At 37.0% G+C, this 26,261-nt stretch overlaps 4 protein-coding genes and 1 non-coding gene across 11 annotated transcripts; 2 read left to right on the top strand and 3 right to left on the bottom strand.

Moving 5' to 3' along the window:
• Positions 1-181: 181 nt before the first annotated feature.
• TRNAY-GUA lies at positions 182-268 on the top strand. Its single transcript is given in 2 exon segments — positions 182-218; positions 233-268. It is a non-coding gene; the product is annotated as a tRNA-Tyr (tRNA).
• A 79-nt stretch (positions 269-347) lies between these two features.
• LOC111459934 (actin-related protein 2/3 complex subunit 4) lies at positions 348-4,976 on the top strand. Of its 3 annotated transcripts, none has more exons than XR_002713356.1 (10): positions 348-579; positions 967-1,032; positions 1,783-1,835; positions 2,382-2,409; positions 2,904-2,978; positions 3,172-3,276; positions 3,798-3,887; positions 4,050-4,167; positions 4,199-4,221; positions 4,754-4,976. XR_002713356.1 is itself a non-coding variant. In XM_023102983.1 (10 exons), exons 1-8 carry the CDS (start codon positions 577-579, stop codon positions 4,137-4,139), a joined length of 510 nt encoding a protein of 169 aa, XP_022958751.1. In that variant the 5' UTR covers positions 349-576; the 3' UTR covers positions 4,140-4,161; positions 4,208-4,221; positions 4,754-4,976. The 3 variants fall into 3 exon arrangements, 2 of the variants coding, with proteins under 2 accessions (XP_022958752.1, XP_022958751.1); XM_023102983.1 differs by having other exon boundaries at positions 349-579; positions 4,050-4,161; positions 4,208-4,221; XM_023102984.1 differs by lacking the exon at positions 4,199-4,221 and having other exon boundaries at positions 4,050-4,176; positions 4,749-4,976.
• A 413-nt stretch (positions 4,977-5,389) lies between these two features.
• LOC111459931 (probable methionine--tRNA ligase) lies at positions 5,390-13,417 on the bottom strand. Its single transcript, XM_023102975.1, has 17 exons — positions 13,072-13,417; positions 12,294-12,438; positions 11,612-11,765; positions 11,326-11,481; positions 10,225-10,455; positions 9,989-10,132; positions 9,383-9,473; positions 9,151-9,257; positions 8,950-9,064; positions 8,480-8,598; positions 8,271-8,336; positions 8,033-8,161; positions 7,083-7,226; positions 6,840-6,954; positions 6,308-6,552; positions 6,131-6,232; positions 5,390-5,659 (listed from the first exon to the last, which is right to left on the bottom strand). Exons 1-17 carry the CDS (start codon positions 13,208-13,210, stop codon positions 5,429-5,431), a joined length of 2,433 nt encoding a protein of 810 aa, XP_022958743.1. The 5' UTR covers positions 13,211-13,417; the 3' UTR covers positions 5,390-5,428.
• Positions 7,716-25,985, bottom strand: LOC111459932 (pentatricopeptide repeat-containing protein At1g73400, mitochondrial). Of its 5 annotated transcripts, XM_023102981.1 has the most exons (3): positions 25,696-25,787; positions 24,061-25,577; positions 23,775-23,984 (listed from the first exon to the last, which is right to left on the bottom strand). In XM_023102981.1, exon 2 carries the CDS (start codon positions 25,471-25,473, stop codon positions 24,100-24,102), a length of 1,374 nt encoding a protein of 457 aa, XP_022958749.1. In that variant the 5' UTR covers positions 25,474-25,577; positions 25,696-25,787; the 3' UTR covers positions 23,775-23,984; positions 24,061-24,099. The 5 variants fall into 5 exon arrangements, with proteins under 5 accessions (XP_022958748.1, XP_022958749.1, XP_022958744.1 ...); XM_023102980.1 differs by lacking the exon at positions 23,775-23,984 and adding an exon at positions 7,716-7,726 and having other exon boundaries at positions 24,084-25,985; XM_023102976.1 differs by having other exon boundaries at positions 24,061-25,985.
• On the bottom strand, positions 15,202-21,598 carry LOC111459930 (probable sucrose-phosphate synthase 2). Its single transcript, XM_023102974.1, has 12 exons — positions 20,954-21,598; positions 19,400-19,632; positions 19,261-19,324; positions 18,484-19,179; positions 18,276-18,401; positions 18,060-18,191; positions 17,819-17,995; positions 17,691-17,744; positions 17,562-17,624; positions 16,554-17,492; positions 16,349-16,476; positions 15,202-15,621 (listed from the first exon to the last, which is right to left on the bottom strand). The coding sequence occupies exons 1-12, from the start codon at positions 21,230-21,232 to the stop codon at positions 15,333-15,335; spliced, it is 3,180 nt and encodes a 1,059-aa protein (XP_022958742.1). The 5' UTR covers positions 21,233-21,598; the 3' UTR covers positions 15,202-15,332.
• Positions 25,986-26,261: the final 276 nt, after the last annotated feature.

Genomic DNA, 26,261 nt, shown 5'->3' with positions numbered 1-26,261 from the left:
GTAAAATAATAAATGTAATAGGTAACTTGGATTTTTTTCGTTCAAACTTGTGAGTTTTTTTTAAAAAAAATTTGTACGCTTAATTAATTTATCATAGAAATCATTGGTATTCTTCCTTTTCAAATTTCAAATTATAGTTAATTTATGATATAATTATTAAAGAGCCGTTTTGGAACAACATCCGACCTTAGCTCAGTTGGTAGAGCGGAGGACTGTAGTAGATCGCAGCTTAATCCTTAGGTCGCTGGTTCGAATCCGGCAGGTCGGATTTTTACTTATTTTTTCTTTTTTATTTTCATTATTTCCCCCTTTTGATCCGTTCTTTTATAACCTTATTACTTCATTTCTTCTGATCAATTCTCGCGTCTTTCTTTCTCTCGCCTTCTTTCCTTCGCCTTCTTTCCTTCGCTTTCTTTTGCTTTCTCCCGCGTCGGAGTTTTGGAGTTTCGGTCGCATCGTATCAATAAATCTGTACTCTCACAAGCTCATTACACGATCCAAACATTTTTCTCCATCAGAGTTATCACTTCAGCGCGCGAATTTTGATCTCCGAAAAGCACTCTCTGGAACTCAGAAATGGTTAGTAACAAACATGTCTCGTCCTTGTTGATCTTTGCTTCGTTTGAAGTTATTTATCTGAGTTGTGATAATCTGCTCCTTCAATAATAAGAAGATCGATGCGAATGAAGTTCATTTGTTTTACTTAGCATTGTCCGATTTAACTCATTTTCTTAATGAAATTGTTGATGTTGATTTACACGGACGCTTTTGGATACGAAATGTCTTTCGGATTTCTAATTGATATCGAGATGGCTTAAGGAGGAAGCAAGCTTTGCTTTGATGACTCCTGATTCTGCGTTTTCCGCTTTGATTGTGTGATTAGTTTAAGTACTTAATTGTTGAATGAGATTGATCTTTTGTTTTTGTTTTCTCTACCTAATCTTCCGTCTGTATGTGTAAACTCAGGCAAATGCTTTACGCTTGTATTTGTCGTGCATTCGGAACACTCTCGAGGCCGCTATGTGCCTTCAGGTATTTCTATCGTTGTCCTGTCGCTGTTATTTGGGTTAAATTTCGTTCGAGTTGTGATTTTTTGGAATTTGATATATTATTTTTGGAATCGAACTTGTTAGGTTCTGTAAAGTTTTCTTCCTACGGACTATTTGCCTTACTAACTTGAAGAATGCGATGTTTAACTGAACTCCTTGCTTGTAATTGCTTCTTGTAAGTGAATATATTTTCATTGCAAGTCCGAACGAAAATACTTCTATACGCATGTAGGTGTTCCGTTCCATCCAAAAATGCACTTGGTGAGAAAATATTCACTGGATAACTGTTTGATGTGTGATAATAGATCAAGAGAGTGCAGGCTTATAGTAATATTACGTCTCTAAATTTATAGTTCTCATTGAAGTAGAATGAATTCGTTGAACTCCAGTGTTGTTTCTTCTTCCGGCTTACATGTTTTCTTTTGAGAAACCTCATAGACAGCCGGGTGACTTGAGTGGCTGAACTTGGATATCCTTTGAAGTCACCAGTATCTGCGTTAAGAGTAGTGAATATTAAGTATTTTCTTTTAGTACATTGAGTTGGGAGTGAATGAAGTGTGCACATGACCAGTTATATTTGTGTACAGTGTTTCTCGCTGGAATTTTTTGAAAATGTTTGTTTCACTATGGATATTTGCTTTCTATCTAATATAACTCTCTCCTTGTCTGATTCACTTTCACATGCGTATGATGTTTGATTTATCATACTTTTTTCTTTTTCAACTGATTACAGAATTTTCCTTGTCAAGAAGTTGAAAGACACAACAAGCCAGAGGTTGAACTAAAGTATGGTTAAGTCTTCTAGTTCATCCTAAAACCTTATTTTGCATTTATTACAGATATATCCTTGTTTTTGAGTCACTGGAGACCTGAATTGCCTAGTTAATGGATTCATTCATGAACCTATTGCGACCATTCTTGGGATCACTTTATGAAAGCTTTTAGTCTTGGGGATGTCTGATAGCCATTTGCTTTTCAACATTCATAGTTATAACATTGTGACTATAATTCTATTATATAGATTCATATTTGGTTACTGCATAGTTTTGTTGTCAGTCGTCGCTCGACTTTAATAGCATGTTCTTGTTGGTTGGCTTTAGCCATGTCTCAGCATGTATTGGTTAGTTGAACATGTCTTGCTGACTTGCATAAATAATACCTGCCATGCTAATTGGCAGGCAGATAAATTATAATGACTTCTCAGAAACACTCATTCTCCAAATCTTATTAGTTTTTCGTTACACCATGCTAATTAAATTTTATGTGGAATGCAACTATGAAAATTTGCTAATTTATGTCGGCTCTTATTTTCTTGATCTTTACCCATTCCAGGACCAGCTCAGAACTTATTCTCAATCCTGTAAGTTTCAGCATTCCACCTTTTACAATTTAGCTGGTTTAGCATTTCGTGCTTGTTAACATGCGCCTGTGGTTGGGGGGGTGGGAATCAACTCCTATGTCTACGTAGCTATTAATGATGATTATGATGAGCATTTTGGAAACATTAAGCACTTATTTTTCATCTTTGATTTTCAGATTAGAACCTATGTCTACGTAGCATTTCGTGCTTCGTTATGCCTCATTATTGAGAACTGTTTCCTGCGATGGAATTTTTCAATGTTCCCCATGGGAACACATTTCATCTGCATCTGCAACATGCCAGCCAGTTTATTTTATTCTAGTTAAACATTTGTCCTTCCTTTGTTGCTTTTAATTGGAAAATCATGTCAATGCAAAAGAATATCCTTGGGAGTTGGGAGTAGTCGGGGAATGGTTTCTTATTATTATTTTTTTTGTTAACTGTGATATGTTGATGGACACCAATGATCTCGCTTCAATATATTGCTCGTGCAGATCTTAATATGTAGAAATGAGTCAGAGAAGTGTTTGATTGAGACATCTATAAACTCTCTCCGGATCAGTCTCAAGGTGATTTTATTCCTTTTATTTTAATTTGATGCATTTGAGGCATTATATGGCCATAAGTCCCTTTCTGCCCATTAGGCTACATCCTTCGATCTTTTCCATTATACCTGAAGAAACACTGCTGATTTTTGCAATTATCATCACAAATTACCACAAACTTGTTCACAATTATTTTATGTGAACTCCTTGTGCACAGGTTAAACAGACAGATGAACTGGAGAACATCCTCACTAAAAAGTTCCTACGATTTCTGTCAATGAGGGCAGAAGCTTTCCAGGTGCTGAGAAGAAAACCTGTACAGGTACTGATAGTGTCTAATCATGAAGTTAACTTTCAGAGTGAATAGTAAAAAAACTTAACCTATAATGTCAAGAAACTATTTGTCTGCTTAACTTTAGTTGCCGCGGTTTCAGGGTGCCTAAAAATAACCTGATTACTTGATCTTGTACATTTCCCTCATGCTTTCTCTGGAGATTTTTTTTTCTCAACAAGCATTAGATTGTTCAAATGTAAGAAATTGAAACTTGTACTCAAATGGTTGTAAGAAATAATTTTGTACTTGAAAATGATCTATCCATATATATCTTGTGGTATTAAACCTTTATAGCCCTGCATTGCTTGTCGTGAAGCTTCAAAGATTCTGAATGAATTATTTACTTTCTTCTTCTCTCTTCTTTTTTCCAATATGAACTACTTCTTACCAAATCGTTTGTTTTTTAACTGCACTCTAGATAATATTTCAGATTGCCATTCTTGTTTGCCAAACATATGTAGTGTCTTTCAGAATTGATCTTTCTGTTTCCTCATGGCTTCATTTTACAGGGATACGACATTAGCTTTCTCATAACAAACTATCATTGTGAGGAGCTGCAGAAGCAAAAGCTCATTGATTTTATTGTACAGTTTATGGAGGCAAGAATTTTAACACTGCCGAAATATCTCCTTGATTTGCTTCTCTTCTTACTACCCAACTTCCTCTAATTTACCCTTTCAAACAAACTTCCCATTTCTGCGGGCGTCGTAATAGCTTAACTAATTTTTGAATAATATATTTTTTTCTTTCCTTTTTTGCAGGATATTGATAAAGAGATTAGTGAACTTAAAATGTCCGTGAACACTCGGGGAAGGCTTGTAGCAACAGAGTTTCTAAAGCAATTCATTTGATGTCTCTCTCTCTCTCTCTCTCTCTCTCATATATATATATATATATATATATATATATATATATATATATATATATATCCTGGTAAACTTCCATTCCCCTGCTTGTTATATTTATATATATCCTTGTACCTCAACTAACAAGATTTGTTTCCATTTAGTTTTTATGCTACTTAATTTTCATACCAACTTTCATGGGGTTTGGATTTGACCCAGAAAAATACAGTGTAGGTGAAATAAGCTATATATATATATATACATATAGTCGTCGTTACAGCAAAATATTGGTAACCTTAAAACTCGACCACAGTTCTCATGACAAATTATTCCTTCCACAATTTCTGATCCTTTTATAATTTCAACCTGTTTGGATTGATTTAACTTTTGGACTTCAAACCCTTGGGCTTTCTACATAGAAAGTGCCATTTTTTTCATCCGAATTTATAATCTCTGTAGAGACGTCTTAAATGTCGAGCTATGTGTTAAATAAATCCAATACCCAAAAGAACGAAAATCAGAGTACATGGTATTTTCCTCTTAAGGTTAAGAGGTAGGTCCAGTGGATAGGTTTGATTATTTATTTATTTGTTTTTATTTGGACGCTTTGATGATTGCAGAGTTGCTCATTGCTCATTGCAAATTGGCTGCCATTGTTGAGAGTTTGGATGGGGATCGTTGCATCCAATAATTATGTTGCTGTAAGTAAGTATTGCCCCTTCTGCATCGTCTGAACTCAAAATCTCTTTGCTTTGCTTAATCCACTTTTCTGATGATAATATACTGTTTTTATTAGGTTTCATTTTTGGCCTTCATAAATTAAACGTACTCTCTAGTTTTTTTTTTTTTTAATTTTTTTTTTATAAATATACTATTTTAAAAGAAATTTAAAATTTAAAATAATATATTATTATAAGCCTTGATAAAGTCTTTTAAAATGTAATCAACATAATATTTGTTGGATTTCTCTTAACTTAATTTTGGAATTAGGTCATAAATGGAAAGATGAACTAGGGATGAGTTACTGAAAATTTTCTAGTTTTGATATATTTTTATTTAGTCACATTACTGTTGATTTATAGTATTAAAGAATAATAAAACGTCAAATATCATTAAAAAGAAAATATTCTCATTATTAATTTAGTTAATTGTTTTTTATAATTGATTTCATACATATAAATGTTTGCTTATTTTTTTATTAACATATAATACAAACATTAATGGAAGAAACTTTGCAAACACCCACATCCCATAACTAAAGAAAAAAGGTTTTCCGTGGATTGAAGATTCCTCGTCTACCAGATAGAGCCACTGGTAATGGAAGGAACTTTGCAAATGCCAGCCGACGTGTTAAATGGTATATCTTTAAAACATGCCACCCCCTCTGTGTTGATAGCCAAATCCACTTGCAGCGTCTCCCATACCTTTTTCTTCGGGTTTAGTACGTCCTCGGGCTCGCCTTCGAATCCTGGGAATTTTATTCTTTCTCCGACATTGGCGTCTTTGGGTGGCTCGACTAATTCAACCTAAAAAAGTGCACCATCATAATCACAAGTTCTTTTTACACTCCTGTTTGGTTAAAATCACGATTGAAAATATTCAATGATGAAATATGTTTTTTTTTTTCATCTAAAAATTATAACTTCAAATCCCCAATTTTTATTCAAAATTTTAATTGATTTCTACATTAATGAATAGTTTTGAAGTATTTATGAATGATCTAGGAATATTGCAACTTTTTTGAAATGATACGAGTACAAGTTTCAAATTTCCAATTTCCAATTTTCACTTAGGATTTTAATGAATTCCTACTTTAGTGGGCAACTTTCAAATTTCCAATTTTCATTTAGGATTTTAATGAATTTCTACTAAAATATTTATGAATGTGCATTCCTTTTTTTTTTTTTTTTTTTTTTAAAGGATATGAGTATGTTTAAAACAATAGGTGATAGTTTAGGAGTATTTTTAGTTGGAAAAGCTTGCAAAGAAGGACTAACCTTGGTGTGGTCGCTATTGGAAGCAGCCAGAACCATGGCTTGCGATTTAATTCCCCTCATGGAAGCCGGCTTCAAGTTGCAAAGAACACAGACCTTCCGGTTCTATACCAGCAGAAAATGATCATTAATTATATTATTCATTACAACAATGTAAGTAAAGAAGAGAACAAGGGAAACCTGCATCTCTTGAAGAGGTATGTAGTTGACCAGTCCACTGACAACGGTTCGAGGCTGCGCTTCTCCCACATCGATTTCTTCCACATATAGGGAATCAGCATCAGGATGCTTCTGAGCTTTAGTAATTAATCCTACTCGTATATCCAGTCTTGTTATCGTAATTCCTGCTTCCACCGCACCACCACCAGCAGCAGCTTTCGGTTTGCGGCCTGTGGAGGATTTTGCCTGTTGCTTTTTTTCACTGCCTTCAACAACAAACAAACCATTTAGAAAAAAAAAAACATTTGCTAGAAAAACATCTGTCTAAACTGGTCTATATACTTGAACATATTTGAATCCCCGTTATTGAATATTTAAAAAAAAAAATTAGCAGCAAATAATGACTAAAATGGAATCAAAGTAGAAGTAAACATAAAAATATTAGCTTGAAAAGGAGCTTTTTAAGACCGGGAAGAATTTACGTCAGTCATAAAATCTACAACGGGATTCGGGAAGTAAAAGAAGAAAAATGGCGAAACTTTAACCAACCAACCTGAAACGTTAGTTTTTTTTAGGTGAGCAGCAAGCTTTTCTGCTTCTGCTTTAACAATGCGTTGAGCCTGACTTCCGGCAAACTTGTCTCTGTATAGTTCTACTTCTTCGTCTTTCTGGAGAAAGAGAGTTGTAATTGTCACCAAGGTGGTTCGTTACCCACAATCACCATAATAATCCTGGATCCTCAATTTATATCGACACCACCAACAACAAATTATTAAACACAACGAGGCATACATACCAATTCTTTGAATAAAGGTTGTGGTGTGCCAATCTTATGACCAGAAGGTAGAGTCTTCCAAGGTTGCTTTGCTCTCTCGATGTCTCCTTTCTCTTCACAAAGCGAAATACGCCGTTCCAGAGGTAAATCCAGCTGCCTAAACACCTTCAAATGTATATGGGTAATGGTTAAAAAGCATAATTTTCTGGAAGTATATACACACAAAATTATATAGAAAAAGAGGATTAAAAACGAGATATTCATTGTCAAATACCTACCCATATATCATAAGTTGTCTAAAAAAAAGACATAACATGTGGCATATATATATCTATTAAGAACGAGATATTCATTTCCCAATCGATATACATCATAAGTTTACGTTGTCTAAGCAAAAAAACATAAAATGTAATGTGTGTGTATATATATATATATGTATAGATTAAAAACGAGATACTTATTTCTAAATAGACATATTATGGATTAAAAATGTGATATATATAATAAAAACGAGATATTCATTTCGAAATGCCTACAAACATATATGTGGATTAAGTCCCACATTGACTAATTTAGGAAATGATAATGAATCTATAGGTAAGAAATATATCTCCATCCGTATGAAATCTTTTGGAGAAACTAAAAGCAAAGTCATGAAGTTGATGCTAAAAATGGACAATATCATATCTATGTGATATCTATGTGATTCTTAATGATATATTATAAGCTATTTATAAGCTATTGTTGTCTAAGAAAAAACCTGAGATGTGATAATTAAACAATAAGTTTCCTTCCAAAAGGTAGAGATTTTTTAACAATAGTTGTTCGTAAAACAGTTATTTGAATTAGGATTGATAATGGACGCCATAATCAATCAACTGTTTAAAGAATGGTCTGAAAATCAACACAGCCCATATATTAACGCTCAACTGCTAATACAAATGTGGAGAATGTGTCGTCAGAATATTTACCTCATCTGAGAAAGAAGGCATGAAAGGTTCTAATAAACATGCCAGAAGATGCACAAGTCCAGTTGAAGTTCTCATAACAATATTGCACGAAGGTTTGTCCGCCTTGTAAAGATTCCAGAACTGGGATGTCTGGCATGGAAAACATGATAAATAGCTAGATTCCAAAGAAATTTTAAATTTTAAAACAATAATGAACATGATACAAACAAGATTCAAATGAGCCAATGACTATGTTTACTTGCAAATATGTATTTCCCTCGTTTGAAATAGCCATTGCAGCTTTTAGACCTTGTTTTAGTTTAACCTGTAAAAAATATTCCATAGAACAATTTCATTTCAATAACCGACAAAATCAAAGAGGAAGCGGTCAATATTTTAATATCACAAATTATCCTGTTCCTATAACAAAAAGGCTAATCAAACACAGATCAATTTTTTTTAAAGTACCTTCTCCATTGATTCCACATATTGGTCTACGTATTTACCAACTTTTTCAGCCAAAACCAATGTTAATCCATGAGAGTCCGCGTTAGGTGCATCAGGAATTATGGAACCATAACCCTGCCCTGTGAATCGAGGATTCAAATATGTTTTAACCGTAGGAAACTGCATTAGCTCTTGACACAAAAACATAATTAAGTTTTGGGACATTTCATTGCCGTTTTATAGGAATTAATATAGTGCTCGGAAATATTTCATAGACCTTTATAGCAGTAAAGATGGTGCCCACTTGAAATGATCGATTCTTTAGAATAAGAAGCACAAATTCTCGATTGGGCAACTGTTTCTAACCTTATTAGCTATTATTTATTAAAACTCATTTCCACCTTGCAGTTGCAGTTATATACCTTAAAGTTTCACTTGAAGAAAATTTCGGTTCTGAAGCAGAAGTTACAAGAAAAAACAGAAGTACCAACCTAAAGGTTTGGCAACGAAGCTCAAAACTCGATGAATGAAGTTGCCCAAATTGTTCAACAACTCGCCATTGAGTTTTGCTTGTAAATCAGCCCATGTAAATAATGTATCTGAAACCTAATTTTACAGATTTTAAAATTTTAAATATATGTAAGCTATGAGCAGAGCAGAGAATACCAGAGGCAATAAAGTGGAAAGTTTACCTCAGGCCTATTGGCTAATAAGTAATATCTCCATACTTCTGCAGAAATATTTGTATCTTTTGCATCATTACCAAAAACTCCAATGCCCTTACTCTTAGAAAATTTTCCTGTACAAGTAATCCAGAATAAATTTTGGTAGTGAGATATTTCAAAACGGTGTATACAAATTATTCATCCCTACAGATGAATTATGGGTAAAAGACCATGTACTGACTAAATCATTCACTGTTACCTGCTTCATAGTTTAAGTATTCAGTAACACTAATGGTTTTCATCAAGGTCCAGTCTTCTCCAGTTCCGAGCAGTGTAGAAGGAAACATAACCTGAATCATAATAGCAGAGAACTAAATAAATATAAATTCCAATTTAGATGTGAGACAGATTTATTACAACGGTCATGCTAAATTAGAAGTCTGAAGAGCTTCATCAGAAGGTCATAACAGAAACTGGAACTTCCGGTCTTTTTATTTTATTTTATTTATTTATTTATTTATTATTATTATTATTATTATTATTATTTTTTTTTGTAAGAAACAAGGAACTTCCAGTTCCTGACTTCGACTGATCGAGAAAGGGGTATTTTACAACTAATAAACCTCACTTTGAAGAGATTAACCAATTTATTGCACTACTTGATATAGAGAGTTACTTAATGCATATAAATTACATTTTCAATTTTAAGAAATAGAAAACTATTTTCAGATAAAATAACACGTTTGTCCTCTATTCCCAGAAGTTAGGATGAAAATGGCGTTTGTAAATCATTTGAAAAAAAGAAAAAAGAAAAAAACAGATTTTCTTCAGACAATAAGGAAAGTTTAATGGTAAGGATACATACAGTGTGGAAAGGAACATTATCCTTGCCCATGAATTGAAAAAGCTCCACATTCTCTGGATTCTTCCACCATTTCTCCCATTCATTTGTGTAGCATGATGTAATGGAGACATATCCTATTGGGGCATCAAACCAAACATAGAAGACCTAAAAAAATTGAAGTCAAAATTAACAAAAATTTATCATAGAAAATTGTCTAGCTATTAAAATAAAAAAGATCGAAAAAGAAAAAAACGAACCTTGTCCCTGAACCTTTCAAGTGGAACGGGAACCCCCCACTTTAGATCTCTTGTAATACACCGGGGTTTCAACCCTTCCTTAAGCCAAGCTTGTGTTGCTTGAATAGCATTTTGGCTCCAAGATCCAGCCACAGACATCTTGTTGATATATTCTTCAAGTTTATCTCTCAGCAAAGGAAGTTCAAGAAACATGTGGTTTGTGTCACGGATACGTGGGGTTGTTTGACAGACCTATTTTCCAAATATTAACACTCGGTTACTATCTTCGGGGCAAAATGAAACAAACTGATCATTTTATTTGATTTATTATTATTTTCTTAATAATAAACCTGGAAAAAAGTACCTGAAATACTATTGTTATTTGGAAACTTGCTTAATTACCTCTACTCATATAACACTGGTTTTCTAGAGCTGTCATTTGGAAACTGTGGGATGAATGAAATGCTAGGATCTTCCAAGGGATATAAAGACCCTCAGAAGAAGTGATGGATTCATCTCTCTCTCTCTCTCTCTCTCTCTCTCTCTCTCTCTGTTTGAAAAAAGTTAAAATTGGTACCCACAGATGGTATCTAACACAAATTCATTCAAGCAAAGTTCATGACTCTTGACCATGCAAATGTGTTACTTAAACATAAACCACGCTTCAAACTGCCAACAATAGATTATGAACTATCTTTTCCTTGTTTGCTTCAAGGTGTGAATTCGTCCTCCAATAAGGAAGAGAGACTTTGACCCCTAGACTCTTGTGACTTCGTGCAAAACAGATTTCAATAGCTTTTCCAAACTTCCTTTTCAATAATAGATTCTTCCTTATAATAACTGGATGAACGGAGTTGCAGATATGAAAACTCAACAGGATTTCTCTCCAATAATTATTAATAATAAAAAAATTAAAAAAGAGAAAAAGAGAGAGAAGAGGCCGCCAAGGGACCTCTTTGCTGTGTGTGTGAAAAGGAACATGCCAAAAGAAGGGAAAAAAAACTCTTCCAATTGGAACGTGTTTTCCCAACTTCCGAGGAAACTTTATGCAGTTCCTTGCACTTAATGAAGGTTTTGTAATACAAAAAAATGTTTCTCAATCGCAGCAAATCCATGAAGTACCTTGCACCTGGGATCTTTCAACTCCGTTGGATTAAGAAGTTTCCCGCACTTTTCACATTGATCACCACGTGCAGAGTCATACTCACAACCTGGAGTAGGACAGATGCCTTCAACGAGCCGATCGGCTAAAAATCTCTCACAAGTATCACAGTACAGCTGAATTATGAGTAAAAAAATAAATAAATATCGTGCATGAAATCAATGAACAGACGTAGAAGAACTCAAACACATGCAACCAAAAGTAACCAGGAGAAGAATATAATACTCAAGTGATAAATAAGTCTACCTGTAGCATCGTGTTCTCAGAAAGCCAATTGTTCTCCAATAGTTTTCCAAATATTTCTTGACAAACTTCAGTCTGCTGTGATGATGATGTGCGACCAAATTCATCAAAACTAATACCAAACCAATCGTAAACTTCTTTGTGAATTTTGTGGTACCTGACAGTGCAGAAATAGTTAAGTAAAGGTCCAAATCTTTCCCCAGATTTAGGTGATCTCTAAGCAGGAAGTGAAAACTGAGATTCAAGGGAGGAAGAGAGAGATTGCAGGTCACAAAATCTATAACTTCATTCTGAACAGTCGATTAAGTGTTCAAGTACTTATAAATCGGCCAAGTTAAACCATTACGGAAGTAAGGACGAGATCGTCTTCAAAAATGCTCCACGAAATTACTTGCATGTGAAAATCAGAACCGTTCAAAACAATTTGAATATGAAAAAAATGTCATGAAGTGAATATGACAGAGTATCCAAGTCCAGAAGACAGTACTAAAAAGCCTGAGATCCAGATCTCTCTCTGATTTACAAAACTATGCTCGTGGAGGATAGAAGCGAACTTGAAAGTGTAACATTAAGGCGAGTACAAATTATATACAAAACAAACTATAGAAAGCCGAGCGAACTATTTTCCAGAATCATAGAAAAAGGTAGTAGCCACGACGAACAAAAACCTGAGAGAAAACCTTACTTGTCACAAATCTCTTTAGGAGAACATTTCTCTTCCATTGCTTTTGTCTCCGTCGCCGTTCCATACTCATCGGTTCCGCATATGTAAATAGCGTTATAACCTCTAAGACGACAGTACCGAGCAAAAACATCAGCACTCAACACACCTGCATACAAATAAAATCAATCCAGCCGCTTGTGGAAGTATAACAGGATATTGAAATCAAATATAAAACAAAACATTTCATCCAGCCTTCCAAAAATCATAGCCGCATCGCAAAAAGCGCGCGCATTAGAAGTAAAACAGAGTAGGCGGCATAACTCCTCAAATCTCTATCATTCAATTCTCAGAACCCGAACAACAACCAATTCAAACACAAGAGCACAGAAACGCAAAGAAACAACACAGTCCTCAATCAATCAAACACACGGAAACATATGTACACAAAAAGCGCGCGCAGTAGAAGTAAAACTGAGAAGGCGGTATAACTTCTTAAATCTCCATCATTCAATTCTCGGAAACCGAACAGCAACCAATTCAAACACAAGAGCACAGAAACGCAAAGAAATAACACAGTCCTCAATCAATCAAAACACGGAAACATATATACACAAAAAACGCGCGCATTAGAAGTAAAACTGAGAAGGCGGCATAACTCCTCAAATCTCCATCACTCAATTCTCAGAAACCGAACAGCAACCAACTCAAACACAAGAGCACAGAAACGCAAAGAAATAACACAGTCCTCAATCAATCAAACACACGGAAACATATATACACATGTGATAAAGAACATTACAGCCAATGATGTTGCCGAGGTGAGGAACGTTATTGACGTATGGAAGAGCGCTGGTAATGAGTATATTCCTCTTTCCTGGAATCGGAAGCTTTGTGGCCTTGGTTCCGCCGCCACCGGCGTCGCCTAAGACGTCCGCCATCTCTATCAATCCGCCGGAAACTCAAAGGTTCCTCCTACAACAACAAACTCTTCCTCGATCAGATACCTTCACCGGAGAGAATCGAGATGATGAAGAGCAGAGAATTTTGGAGCACTGCAACTTGGAAACGTTGCAAGTCTCAGTGTTGAGGAATTATTTGTTTTTCTTTTTCCTTCTGAGAGTTTTCTGATTGGGTAAAACGCACATTTCAGGTAAACAAGCTTTTTATATGGAGCGTCTGCCCCTGGTTTCCTCTGATTGGGTGAAACTTACCTTTCAGAGTAGGAAAGCATGAGAATTAGAAAATTCTTTTTATTTTCTTTTTTTTTAAAAAAACAAAATAATGGCTCCTTTATTGACAAACTTTTCTTTTGGAAGATCAATTGTGAATTGCCTAGTAGAAGGTTCCTTGGGTGCATTTTGTTTTCTTACATCATACTATTTCTCACTCTATAACATCACACCTCTCGCTCATCCATTCCGCTCATGCAGGCGTAACGCCCTTTTCCATTATCATCTACCGTCCTTTCTTTCCTCCTAGCTATTCACGCATGAAAATCGTCGTATGTATGCTCGACTTTGGTTGTCGGTGCTATAGGTAGGAGTACATTATGGTAGGATCAATCACGGGGGCACATCAACCCTCCTTCAAGAAACATTGTGCTATGCCCCGGTCCCTGTAGATGGAACGACATGCCTAGTGGTTTCTAGGTTGCAGCACGTCTAGTTGTCAACCCTCCTCATTTGTTATATTATATATAATAAATGAGATAAATTTTCATGTGGGGAACTTGATTCGAGCAAATTTCGTTGGGAATTCTTGTCCATACCAATAAAAATAAATGAGAATTTTCGCCCGATGGAGAATGAATTAGAGTCTTCTCTATCTCCGCCTCGTAGATCTCTTTGAAGCTCCGGTGAACGGCGGCCGTAACTATAAAGGTCTTAAGGTAGCGAAATTCCTTGTCGGGTAAGTTCCGACCCGCACGAAAGGCGTAACGATCTGGGCACTGTCTCGAAGAGAGGCTCGGTGAAATAGACATGTCTGTGAAGATGTAGACTAACTACACCTGGACAGAAAGACCCTACGAAACTCCACTGTTCCCTAGGATTGGCTTTAGGCCTTTCCTCCGGTGAACGGCGGTCGTAACTATAACAGTCCTAAGGTAGCAATCTAGGCACTGTCTCGGAAAGAGGGTCAGTGAAATAGATATGTCTGTGAAGATGCGGACTACCTGCACCTAGACAGAAAGACCTTATGAAGCTCCACTGTTCCCTAGGATTGACTTTGGGCTTTTCCGCAGCTTAGGTGGAGGGCGAAGAAGGCCCCCTTCCGAGGGCCCGAGCCATCAATGAGATACTTACCAACAAAAAGAAAATATAACCTAAAAAGGATCGTGAGAATAAAATAAAATATTTTAATTGTGGTTTCGAATATAATTATTTAACATAGTTGAAATAAAATACCATTCCCATTCCAAAGATTCCACCAACTCACCCTTAAATTGAGCCTTTTTATAAACACTTTTAACCATATGAACCCTAATTTTCTCAAAATATTCCTCCATTTGTTCTTGCAAGTTGAGAAGAATACATTCCATGTCAACATCAAAGAATAGTAATTTTTACCTTCCTTTAGCCCAGTATGGGACAACCATTCCACTAGGCTTCCCCGCCATGTTGATGAGCACCTCAACTCCGCTCACACCTCGGGTGAGCTCTCCGCTCCCCACGAAAGAATTGAGAAAGCCAACACAAAAATTCAATTATGACTTCGTAGAGCTGGTATACCACAGCAAACAACCAAATGGAGGTGCTCATATGACTTCTCAAAAATCCTGTCATCTTGATGTGACGTTTTCAGAAGCCGAAGTGTAAAGCCCGACAACCTATCCGTGATTAGGAAGGCATGCAAACCGAGCTCTTCTTCGAATCCGACATTATCTCTTTACTTTTTAACAAATTTACAAAGAATATTAGGAGACAAAATATGTGAAGGTCAAAATTATTTAGGATATATAAATCTATTCTCTTTTTAAATTCAGAGTCCAATAATAGCAAGTTCATAGGCTGAACAGCTATTATAACACCATTATACGAAGAAAAGTGGTTTCAAAGGCCACTAGTTCTTTGCTGCAGACGATGAAACTTGCTTTATACCTCTTGCAATCTCTTCAGCATTTGCATCCCAATTAACAAATGTCACTAATGGACTCTCACCTGGAACAATGTCATCTCTTGCATAGCTTCCCGTCGTCCTCAGCAGCTCTTCCGACCCCTTGTTCGATGTTCCTTTCATGATTATCGTCTTGTGAGTCCCTGATATCATCTCCTCGTGGTCGGTGTCCCCAACCTCCCCAAGGAATACGTACATATTCGAAAGGTTCAATCTCCATCGCACGAACAAGTACCTACAACCAATGTGAAAACAATAGGGTCAAGACGACATAGTCTAACGAGCCAAAAATGACCCAACAACAAAGTGAATGAAAAGGTACCTACGACAAATGTGAAAACTACGGTGTTGAGATGTATAATATCATTGTATGTAATAGTCTAACGAGCGAAAAATGACCCAAAAAAAGAGTGAACGGTAGGTTCCATTGCACGAGAAGGTACCTTCGGTCTCGTATGTAATAGTCTAATGAACCAAACAATGACCCAACAAAAGAGTGAACGGTGGGTTTCATCGCATGAGAAGGTACCTACACGGTCATATGTAATAGTCTAATGAGCCAAAAAATGACCTAACAAAAGAGTGAACGGTAGATTCCATCGCATGAGAAGGTACCTACACGGTCATATGTAATAGTCTAATGAGCCAAAAAATGACCTAACAAAAGAGTGAACGGTAGATTCCATCGCACGAGAAGGTACCTATGGTCATATGTAATAGTCTAATGAGTCAAAAAATGAACAAAGAGTGAATGGTAGGTTCTATCGCACGAGAAGGTACCGACGATCGTATGTAATAGTCTAATGAGCCAAAAAATGACCCAACAAAAGAATGAATGGTAGGTTCCATCGCACGAGAAGGTACCTACGGTCGTATGTAATAGTCTAAGAGCCAAAAATGATCCAATAAAAGAGTGAATGGATGTATTGTTTCGAGCAAACACGAAATAGACGGTGTCAAACCTGAGAGCTTGAGCTCTTGATGCAAGCAAAGGAATGATTTGCATTCGAGTCAAGCTCCGACAATACATTGGATGGCACCGAAGACCGCGCAACCGAAGCTTCTGCCTCAAATCGTCGACTTTCATGGCCTGAAAAGAAGAAAATATGAGGGTGTGATGTTGAAGAAAAAACTGTCGAAGGCTAATTCTTGTAGGTGTTCGTTTACCTTACTCGTATTCTTTACTAAGTAGGAGATGCAATGAGAATTACTCGATTTCGTATCCTCGAGAATCGTTGTATCGAATTTGTTGGAATCTTCTTGAGATGCATTCACCAACTTAAGAATGGTTTTCTTCAAACCGTCGCATCCCCAACGATAATCAATATGCGACGCGTAATCTGGATCGGGTTGCAGTTTGCCATCTTCTGAACCGGGGTAGTAAACCTCACTTCCGCTACTGCAGATTAAGGCATCAAACTCATTGAGTTGTATTTTTCCAGACCTTAAGAATTCGGCAGTCTCGGCCAATGGCATTGCGGTCGATAGAGCAAAGCCCGAAACACGTGCAACTTGAGTGTCGAGACGACCAGCTTTAATAATCTCCTGCAACATCTTGATCATCTTCTTTTCTGGATCCCCATTGCTGTCATAGCAGTCAAGTGCTATAACAATCAACCTACGTCGTCGTCTCAAAATCGGATACTTTCCCGTCATATTCTCCAGCATTTTATTCCCTTTTTCGGTCTCGTTCGACTCAGTCCCCGACCTCTTGATCTTGCTCAAAACTCGCTCTACTTGGTCCTGCAAATTAGGATCATCAGCGGATGCAGCTATGTCGCTTGATGCATTCAATGACGTTTTTTCTCCATCGACCGAAAGTCTAAGCGACATATCTTGGACGTCCTTCAGTGAATCATTGAACGATTCCTCTGTCGGTATTTCGTCCCCCGGGGTGTCGGTTTGCCACTGTGGATGCCTCACCCGACACGCTGCAACTCGAGTCAAGTACGTGCGGCAATGAGCCGGCCACGAGAACAGATGTATGTTCTTCAAACCATTTTTCCTACACTCATTCCATAAGTTCTTCTCTGATAGCAATTTCAGCAAAGCATCAGCAATTGCTTGCTGATCATGAGGATCAACAAGCAGACCATTGTTTAAGGCCTAAAATCACAAAAACAAGTTAATCAGATGGTGACAAGTTCGTGACGTTTCCGATCGGGTTTTCCTTACTTGATGAATGTCGACCGGTCCGCCATTTTTGGTCGCCACCATTGGGAGTCCATGTGCAGCCGCCTACAATAACTCAGAGGCATAAATCCAACAGGACTAATCACATGACAGATCCAATGAAAAACCAACCTCGATCAACGTAAGCCCGAACGGTTCGACCAACGCTGGATTAATGAAAACACCCTAGCATTGTTTCATAAGACAAGTTGTTAACGTTACAGAACGGCATGGTATGGTAACGTGAAGCTCGAACAAACCTTTGTTTTTGCTGCAAGTCGATATATGTCAGGAACATCAGATTGCTTATGATGCTTCGGGTAAGCGACTTGACCGTAAAGATCATACTTATCGATAAACTTTATAACTGTTGTGAGCACGCTAGCGCTACTGCCCGACATCTCATCGATATCGTCCCTATTCCCCATGATGAGCGTCTACAGAGGAAAAAAAACATGATCATACAGTTCATAACTTGAACATATTATTGAAAAATCTTACTAGATTAGCAAGTTCTCTCAATGGACGACACTCGCCGAAGGCTTTCAAGAGAGTGGTTATATTCTTCTTCGGGTCGGGCCTCGACAACGCCAAGATCATAGGTTTATGGGGGTTCGTAAGAAAACGCATCACCTATTATACGAACGATTATATAAGTTTAGAGGAGAAATAATAACTAATAACGTGGTGTAAGATAGGGTGATTGGACACACTTACATCAGACCATATCGTCGGGATCGCTCTTGGAGAGGACCCTTCACTCGTAAGTGTCAAATCGCCATCGACATCGGGCGTGTCTTCGGGAACCAAAACATTGCTGAAATCCATGCCAGGAGGAATGACCTGCCAAAAACTTTGGTCTTGAGTTCTTCATTAGAATGTCCAAATAATGTGAGACATTAATATGGTTAACTGAAGATCTTACCACCATCCTCGGCATGTATCGACCATAGGAAACGACTCCACGGCGAGCACGAGCCCGCAACACTTTCTCGAGTTTGACATCAAATCCATCGTAGAGTCCCCATTGCTCCTCGATCTCCTGTTTGGTGCTTGTAATCACGAGTTCGGCAGCATCAAGAGAAAGCTCTTCAGCTTCGATCCTCCTCATTATCTTATAGTTCAAATTAATATCTTCTTTCGATTGGCGTCCCTGCTTGAGAAGCTGTTCGAGCTTGTTTCTTCCGAGCGAGTGTCCCGTCAGCACCATCGGAACATTCAAAGCACCGGAGAGCAGCGCAGCGCTATCTCCAGCATCGGCGTAATGTCCATGGATGACATATGGCCACACAGGCTGACCACCACCAATTTGTTCACCTAAAGCTTTGGACATATTAAGAACATGAGCTAAAGCTCCATCTACAAACTCTTGAATATGGGGCCATAGTAATTCTTTTCGTAGATATTTGTCTCGTGGACCGAACGGAATCCTTATGATATAAGCTCCGCTGCTTTCCCCGACATCGCCATCTTCATCGTCGATTCCGGTACTTAGCATCTCGGTTGGCTCGCCATAGCTCCAATCAAGCTCTGATGACAAGATCTGCCTCGTAAAAAGGTCCACCCTATATACTCCTGGCATCTGCGCTAGCGCACGAGAAAGCTCGACAACATACTTGACCTGAAAAGTCCGTGTTAAACAACATCACCTAACACAACTCTAACTACAATTCAATTTTCTTCTAGTCACATTGCTGTGCACCTGTCCACCCGTGTCGGAATCACGACCGAGCTCCATGTTATCTCCCCGAACCAAACCGTGCAAGCTGTGATCACGATCAACAACAACAACATTGGAGGATACACATATAGTTGAGTTATTGAATTACAACAATAGGTACCTGATGAGAATAATATAAAGTTTCCTTTCCATTTTTTCTTCCGGCCAAACTTCCAAGTTTGAAACCGTCCTCTGGAACGTCGCCTTCAACGTCTCGCTCTGCGGCGTTTCACCCACAGCATCCCCCTTTTCTCCTTCTGATAAGTCTTCTGAAATATCTTCCGTTATATCCATCCGTCCTTGTTCCCGCTCCAATCTCCGGTTCGTGAACCGTTGAAGCTCCTCCCACTCCAACTGTACATAAGTTATTTCCTTTTCAACATAACCAAACATCGTGTTCTTCCTCACAATGCTAGCCTAGCTCAAGACAAACGTGGCGAGCGGAGAAACTACTCATACTCCTCTATGAATTCTAACTTTTAAATTATAGAGACTAAATTCTAACTTTCTCCAATTACAGGACTAAAACTGTAATTTAACAAAAAATTTAAAACAGCTCCCGAACATTTATTTTTAAATAAAAGATTTAGAGAACATTAGAAACTGATTTGTTACCTTTTCCTTCCAAACGATTTAAACAATTATAAATAAAAATCATAAGGTCTTAAACATTATTAAACCAACTGTCAAGCTCAAAGACTAAGAAGCAATAATATAAAAAAGATATTGAAAATAACAATAAACTAATATTATTTTAAAGTTAAAATTCCCACCATTTTTTACTTCTTCCCAATTTAGTTTCTATAATTAAAAAAAAAACTAAATTAATATAAAAATACCCATAAAATTTTTACTAGTTTTACTCCTCTCAAAGGTTTCGATGTAAAAATACTCTTACCATACTCCGTAGAAAACCAGTGCTTTATTTCAAAAAATATTTTTAAACTTTCAAAGGCTTCGATAATATCTTATTCTTAAAAACTTTTTCAAAAAATACCTTTATCCTTAGAATTATGTTTTAAAAAATACTCATGAAATTTTAAAAATAAACACCTTCGTTACTTTTTGAAAATTCATAGAGAATTTTTTAAATATGATAATAATGATATTTTTTAAAAATTTTCTTATTATTATTATTTTGGTGAGTTTTTAAAGATATTTTTATAGTTTTTAAAAAAGTTTTAAAGATATTTTTGAAGTTTTCAACAATATTTTTTTAAAACCTATATGAAAATTTATGAGTATTCTTTAAAAAAAAAAAAAACAATTTTCCTCCAAAAGAAAATGTTTAAATTTTTTTTTTTAATTTAAGATATTACGATTTCCATCTAAAAAAAGCATCATCACAAGCAAATAAAAAAATGCTAACCTGACTTGTACCCTCTTATCTTAAAATATTTTATTTTTTAAATATTCTGCATAGTATTACTCTTAATCTTTAATCTCTAAATTAAAACTTAAAATAGTGTACTGTGCCTACTCCACATTTTGTATAATCCGTATAGAACCTACCATGTGACAATGATCACCACTACACTACACACTATTTTAGATTTAGCCAAGCCGTAAGTGTGGTGGGAATCGATCAGAACCGTGCAATAAAGTATCACACACTATTCACCTATGCACCGTTATAAGATTAAACAAAAAAAAAGAGAGGGAAAATGGAAGGAACCTGCTTCTTCTTGCGAGTTAGATGCCAAATCCGCCAACACATATTCTCGAGTCTGGAGCTTCGTTCGCGAGTATTGCGAGTTGCGACGACTTTGAGCCATGTCCGATGAAGGTCCGATTCGTCCACGCCGCTAACGACTTCCTCGACGAAGTATTTCGTCGGATTGAAATGGTCTCTGTCGCCCAAATTCACCGGCATCGGCTTCTGTTCTTCAATGGCGGACGCTCCAGTGTCCAATATCGCTTCCAAATAGCCATTTATCCACTCGTTCCCAGCCATTTTGGATCTCGGAAATCGCTCGCTCCTAATTCGAAAACCTAAATCCAATTAGTGATTCTAACACAAATTACCATTACGTGCAGATTCTGCGATTTGAATCTCTGAAATCGCTGATTTTCTCAGCCAATAATCATTCGCTGTGTTGTCTCAGAGGAATTCAGAGTTTTCTTTCTGTTTCTAGAGAAAATGATGAAAGAAATGCGGAGGGATTGAAGAGGAGAAGAGAGAGGCGAAGAAGAAGGGCCACGTGGCAGCGGTTACGGCGGAGGTGGAGAGGTGCAGTTGGAGAGGGTGATGTGAGAGCTTCACCGTTTCCAAACCTGTCCTGTTCTCGATGCGAACTTGCCGCTTTTGGCCTTCTTATACTCATACCACACTCTTTTGTCTCTCTTCCTTTTTCTACTCAATTTTTTTTAGGTCTAAATATTAAAAAATATTGTCTTCAATACAAGAGAATCATGTTCGAGTAATAATTTAAAAAGTCTATAATATATAAATAATGTTGGATGTCTCATCCCGGTAACACCATTGATATAAATCACTTTGTAATTATTATATATGATTTGATCTAAATCGTTCGTATGTTGTGTAACAGCTCAAACCCACCGCAATTTTTAGGGAAAGTCCGAAAGTGAAAGCCCAGAGAAGACCATTTCTACAGCGGTGGGCTTCACTTGTTACACATTAAGATGTCTCGTGAGTTTATATATAAAACTGGACCACGAAATATTTAATTTATTTATAAATTGAATATATACGACTCGACCACAGCAGTTACTCATACAAAGTAGTCAATTAGACTCGACCACAGCAGTTATGTGTCGACACGTAAGTCAATTATACAACGTAGTCAATCGAGGAATGACAAAGTGGTCGAGTGACTACGTGGCCCAATGGATGGGGCCCTGTGAGATTGTCCATTGATTTGCATGAGTGGAAGTGGGTTTTGTAGCTGATTCAATAAGCCTACCATTCCTTGTTTTAATTTGTGTTCGATGTTCTCAAATAACGAAGGATTTGTAGGAATCGCAACAGTGTTGTGATGCTATGAACAATTAGCGTGAAGGCATTGAGCCTCCATCTTTTGACGTAGCCGTGTGTCGACGTTAAAACTCCTATAGAGTCTTAATCTTCCATGCTTGCAATAGCTTCCCGACGCGCTTCACATCTTCTCGACGTTGAAACGACTGATCTTGCAACTCAGTTTTAGCTCAACAGTCTCGACACGTGTCTCGTTTAGATTAGTGATACAAAAAGAAGAGCGAAACCCTACAAATATAGTTTGATGGGCACAGCCATGAATGCCTTTGTCACCTTTTGCTTTTACGCGTGTTGCATTTACAACAGCTGAAAGCCCAAAGGGAAAAAGGGAATATTTCACAGAGATTTCACTTTCGTAGGGCCTTTTTCTTTTCCAAGCTTATTTATTACAAAGCGTTACAGGTGGTGCCTTTGAGTTTAAAAGGAAACTCAACACTTTCCTTGGGAGCAAATGGAAGCTTAGGATGAAACAACTCATGAATCTCCTTTGTTGCTAAATCATATCTTTGAATATCCTATGATTTAGTATATATTTGTGCTTTAAAGAAAGATTTTGGTTAGGTCTAACTTTGAATCACGTGTTTACGAGCCAACATCCCACGTGTAGGGCATTAGGAGCTACGTGGATCGCACATGTAACCGAGCTCCTAACAAGGCCCATCGAGCTTGCTAAGTAGAGGAGCTACGATCGAGAGTTATTAGGTCAAGTTGTCTATTGAGCTTGGTACAAACGAGTTAGGCATGTATCCCCTCTTTGCTTAATTTCCGCTGTCATTTCAGGTAGGACACTACCACTATAGATTAAAAATGAATTACCCAACCCATCATATCGCTCTCACAATTGCCGTAGTTTTACAGGTAATAAATATATTTATCAACTCCGCTACGCTCGAATTAGGAAAAAGATGGTAAACTCCAATCTCAACATCACTTCTCAAACCAAAATGACCTTTTCAGTTCTGTGAAGAGTGAAACATCGAAGGTCCATAACAGGTAACATAAACCAACTAGTTAATTGTGAATCTAGATTATTGAGGGTTGATCCTCGTCTAGATACATTACTTCATTGTCCTATATTCTACGAGGCCTTGCACCATTGACAGATTGGGCGCCTATAGGAATACTTTTCACTGACAAACCATTTCAATAGTGTATAGGTGTTGTCATGCCACGATGCACGGCCCTGGAAGTAATAAAAAATAAAAGATATTTAATTGACTACCTGTTCGAGATGTTCAAATTCCGCTTCTCTCATAATCTTAAATCTTAAAGATAAATGTTTTTTTTTTTTAGGTATAAATGATTTAATTAAACTCTTTTCATTCCCTTCTCTCCCTCCTAAAAATTTTCATTTATTTTCAAGGGGGTCGGGACGAAAATTCCCGGGATCAAACTCTCTACAAATTTTGCCCCCATTTTTAAATATAATTTTTTTAAAGGATAATTTTCATTTTTCAATATAAATTATATTAAAAAATGTAAAACATCCTAATATATCCAATAATATTTCATAAAAATCAAAGCACGAGAACGTGGATATTTCTACACTATTCATCATCTACTTGAACTCATTGCTTTCTTACCAGGGCCTTGCTTGTCTCCTGGCTCGATGGAACGGGCGTCACGAGGCTTTAACGAAGGCCGAGGACTTCGGTTTTTATGCCTCGAACAACTCTTTCTGGAGAAGGCTCTGTAGGCTATTTTGTGCTACCTAATCATAATGAGTAATAAGAGAGTTAGATCGTTTGAATGGACTTTCATGTAAAAAATGGTGCAGAAATGAAGACCAGGAAACAATTTGGATGCGTACAATTAACCAAGTCCTGTCACTTTCCTCTCAAACTCATGCTCATCCGCTTTTGATTCATAGAAAAACGTCGAGCCATGGCGGGGTTGTAAAACCTTCTCATGTGTTCGGACAGGCGATGGATTGCTTGGAGATTACCATTTACAGAGAGCTGCATCAAAAACGAGTCGAACTTCCGATAAGGGAGCTTCATTCCCTTGTTTACCACTTCCTCTAAAAGGAAACAAGCATCTCCAACTTTGTTGCAATCAAAGAGACCATCAATCATTATACAATATGTATCCACATCCCGTGTGCAACCGTTCTTATCCATTTCACACCAAATCTCGAAAGCTCCATTATGATCGCCCATCTCGAAAAACATCGATATCAACATGTTGTAAGTCTGTACACTGGGCAAGCAACCAACTTCAATCATTCTATCACAATGCTTGAGTGCATCATCACTCATTTTATTATCACAGAGAACCTTGAGGAAACAATTATAAGTAACTATATCAGGAGGGTAACCTTTCTTACCCATCTCTTCCAAAAACACGTAAGCTTCATCGACCTTTCCACCTAAACACATCCCTTCGATCAGCTCTTTGTACGTAGAAACGTCGGGAACACTACCACTTTTGATCATGTATTCCAGAAACTTGAAGCATTCATCCATTCTACCATTATTAACAAGAGCAACAATCATGATTGCGTAAGTCTTAGCTGTGGGTGAGGAGAAGGTAGAACCTTTTGTTCTCATGAACTCAAAGAGTTCACACGCTTCCGTCAACAACCCCGCCTTGCAGAACGAAGCGATAGCAGTGTTATAAGTAAAATTATCCGGATCAAACCCGAGCTCAATCATCTCTTCCAATACCCTCATCCCTCTTCCTGGATTCCTAACTCTACACCAACCAAAAAACAATATGTTATATGTGTTCGCATTCGGCTTCAGTTTCTTCTTCACCTTCATAAACAAAGCTTCAGCATCCTTAACCAGACTACATTTGCACAAAGAATCCAATAACAAATTAAAAGCATTGATTTCTGGCTGTGTTTTCACTCTTATCTTCTTTTTCTTCGCAAACTTTTGCAAATGAGTTAAATGCCTCTCTGTATAATTCTTCAAAATCCCAAATAAAATCTCAACAGGAACATTATTCTTGTCATTTCTCTTCATATAATCAAGAACGTCACAAACAATTCGAAATTGCTTGACCTTGTACCTAGTGCTAGACAGTATATCAATCATGTCATTGTAAACCAGAGGTTCATGAGAATAGTTATCTTGACGCGCAGCCCATGTAAAGAATCTAAACGCTAATTTCTCATCAAAACGAAGCCTATGGAGAATATCTACAACTAAATCAGTACTCAAATGGACGCCCACATGATCGAGGGCATCCTCCATATCATGATGTGCGCAAGAATTATCTATAATAGCTTTGTGTAACTTATCCGCACTGCTTTCTGAAATTTCTTCCGCTTTAGATTCATTAAGAGTACAGTAAGATCCTGATCGAACAAATTCTGAATTAAAATGGACCAAAAACGCAATCGAACACGAAAAGGCGGGAATCGAGAGCGAGAACTTGGGACGGTAATATAGAGGTGATGGAATCGAAGAACTTACAGACGAGAAACGGCCATTGACGCTGCGGAAGGACGAAGGAAAATGATTTCGAACTCGAAGCAAGCGCTTGCAAACCCCATTCATCATCGAAAACAAAATTCCACACTGTACTCCAGATTACGGAAGGAAAAGAGAACAGAAAAATCAAAGAAAGAAGTACTGAAGTTTTGGTAGACGCAACGGAACTGAAGAGATGAAAACTACGGCCGGCGGTGAAGATGCCGATCGACTGTGGACGGCGCTGTTCTAACCATCGGCTTCGCACCTCTCCCCCTCCGAAAATACCAGTTTTTTTTGTTTTAATTTCAAAAATTACAAAATTGCCTCGATTATAATTAAATAAAAAAAATCAATTATAAGTTAAAAACATAACATAAATTGGGTTGGTCCATAAACTTTTAAAAATAATAAAAACATCCTTAAAATATATATATATTTTTTTATCTTATAAACTCTTTAATTTCTAATTTTGTATGATTAAAATTTCTAAAAATTAATTTATCTAAAAACATAAATTTGAAATTTAAGTTGATAGATTAAATTTATAATTAAATAGTTTTTCATTC

Source organism: Cucurbita moschata, unplaced genomic scaffold, assembly GCF_002738365.1.
Source record: "Cucurbita moschata cultivar Rifu unplaced genomic scaffold, Cmos_1.0 Cmo_Scf00023, whole genome shotgun sequence".
Lineage (NCBI taxonomy): Eukaryota > Viridiplantae > Streptophyta > Magnoliopsida > Cucurbitales > Cucurbitaceae > Cucurbita > Cucurbita moschata.
This window is presented reverse-complemented; position numbering and strand designations above follow the sequence as displayed.

Excerpts from the sequence above, each read along its gene's own strand:
- LOC111459934 (XM_023102984.1), top strand. Across the intron at positions 2,410-2,903 it reads CAGAACTTATTCTCAATCCT|ATCTTAATATGTAGAAATGA; the intron begins GTAAGTTTCAGC and ends TTGCTCGTGCAG. Across the intron at positions 3,277-3,797 it reads TGAGAAGAAAACCTGTACAG|GGATACGACATTAGCTTTCT; the intron begins GTACTGATAGTG and ends TTCATTTTACAG.
- LOC111459931 (XM_023102975.1), bottom strand. The coding sequence starts at position 13,210 with ATGGCGGACGTCTTAGGCGACGCCGGTGGCGGCGGAACCAAGGCCACA. Across the intron at positions 11,482-11,611 it reads CTGAGAACACGATGCTACAG|CTGTACTGTGATACTTGTGA; the intron begins GTAGACTTATTT and ends CTCATAATTCAG. Across the intron at positions 6,233-6,307 it reads TACCTCTTCAAGAGATGCAG|AACCGGAAGGTCTGTGTTCT; the intron begins GTTTCCCTTGTT and ends CTGCTGGTATAG.
- LOC111459930 (XM_023102974.1), bottom strand. The coding sequence starts at position 21,232 with ATGGCTGGGAACGAGTGGATAAATGGCTATTTGGAAGCGATATTGGAC. Across the intron at positions 17,745-17,818 it reads GACTTGCAGCAAAAACAAAG|GGTGTTTTCATTAATCCAGC; the intron begins GTTTGTTCGAGC and ends AAACAATGCTAG. Across the intron at positions 17,625-17,690 it reads TCGGGCTTACGTTGATCGAG|GCGGCTGCACATGGACTCCC; the intron begins GTTGGTTTTTCA and ends GAGTTATTGTAG.
- LOC111459932 (XM_023102980.1), bottom strand. The coding sequence starts at position 25,782 with ATGATGAATGGGGTTTGCAAGCGCTTGCTTCGAGTTCGAAATCATTTT.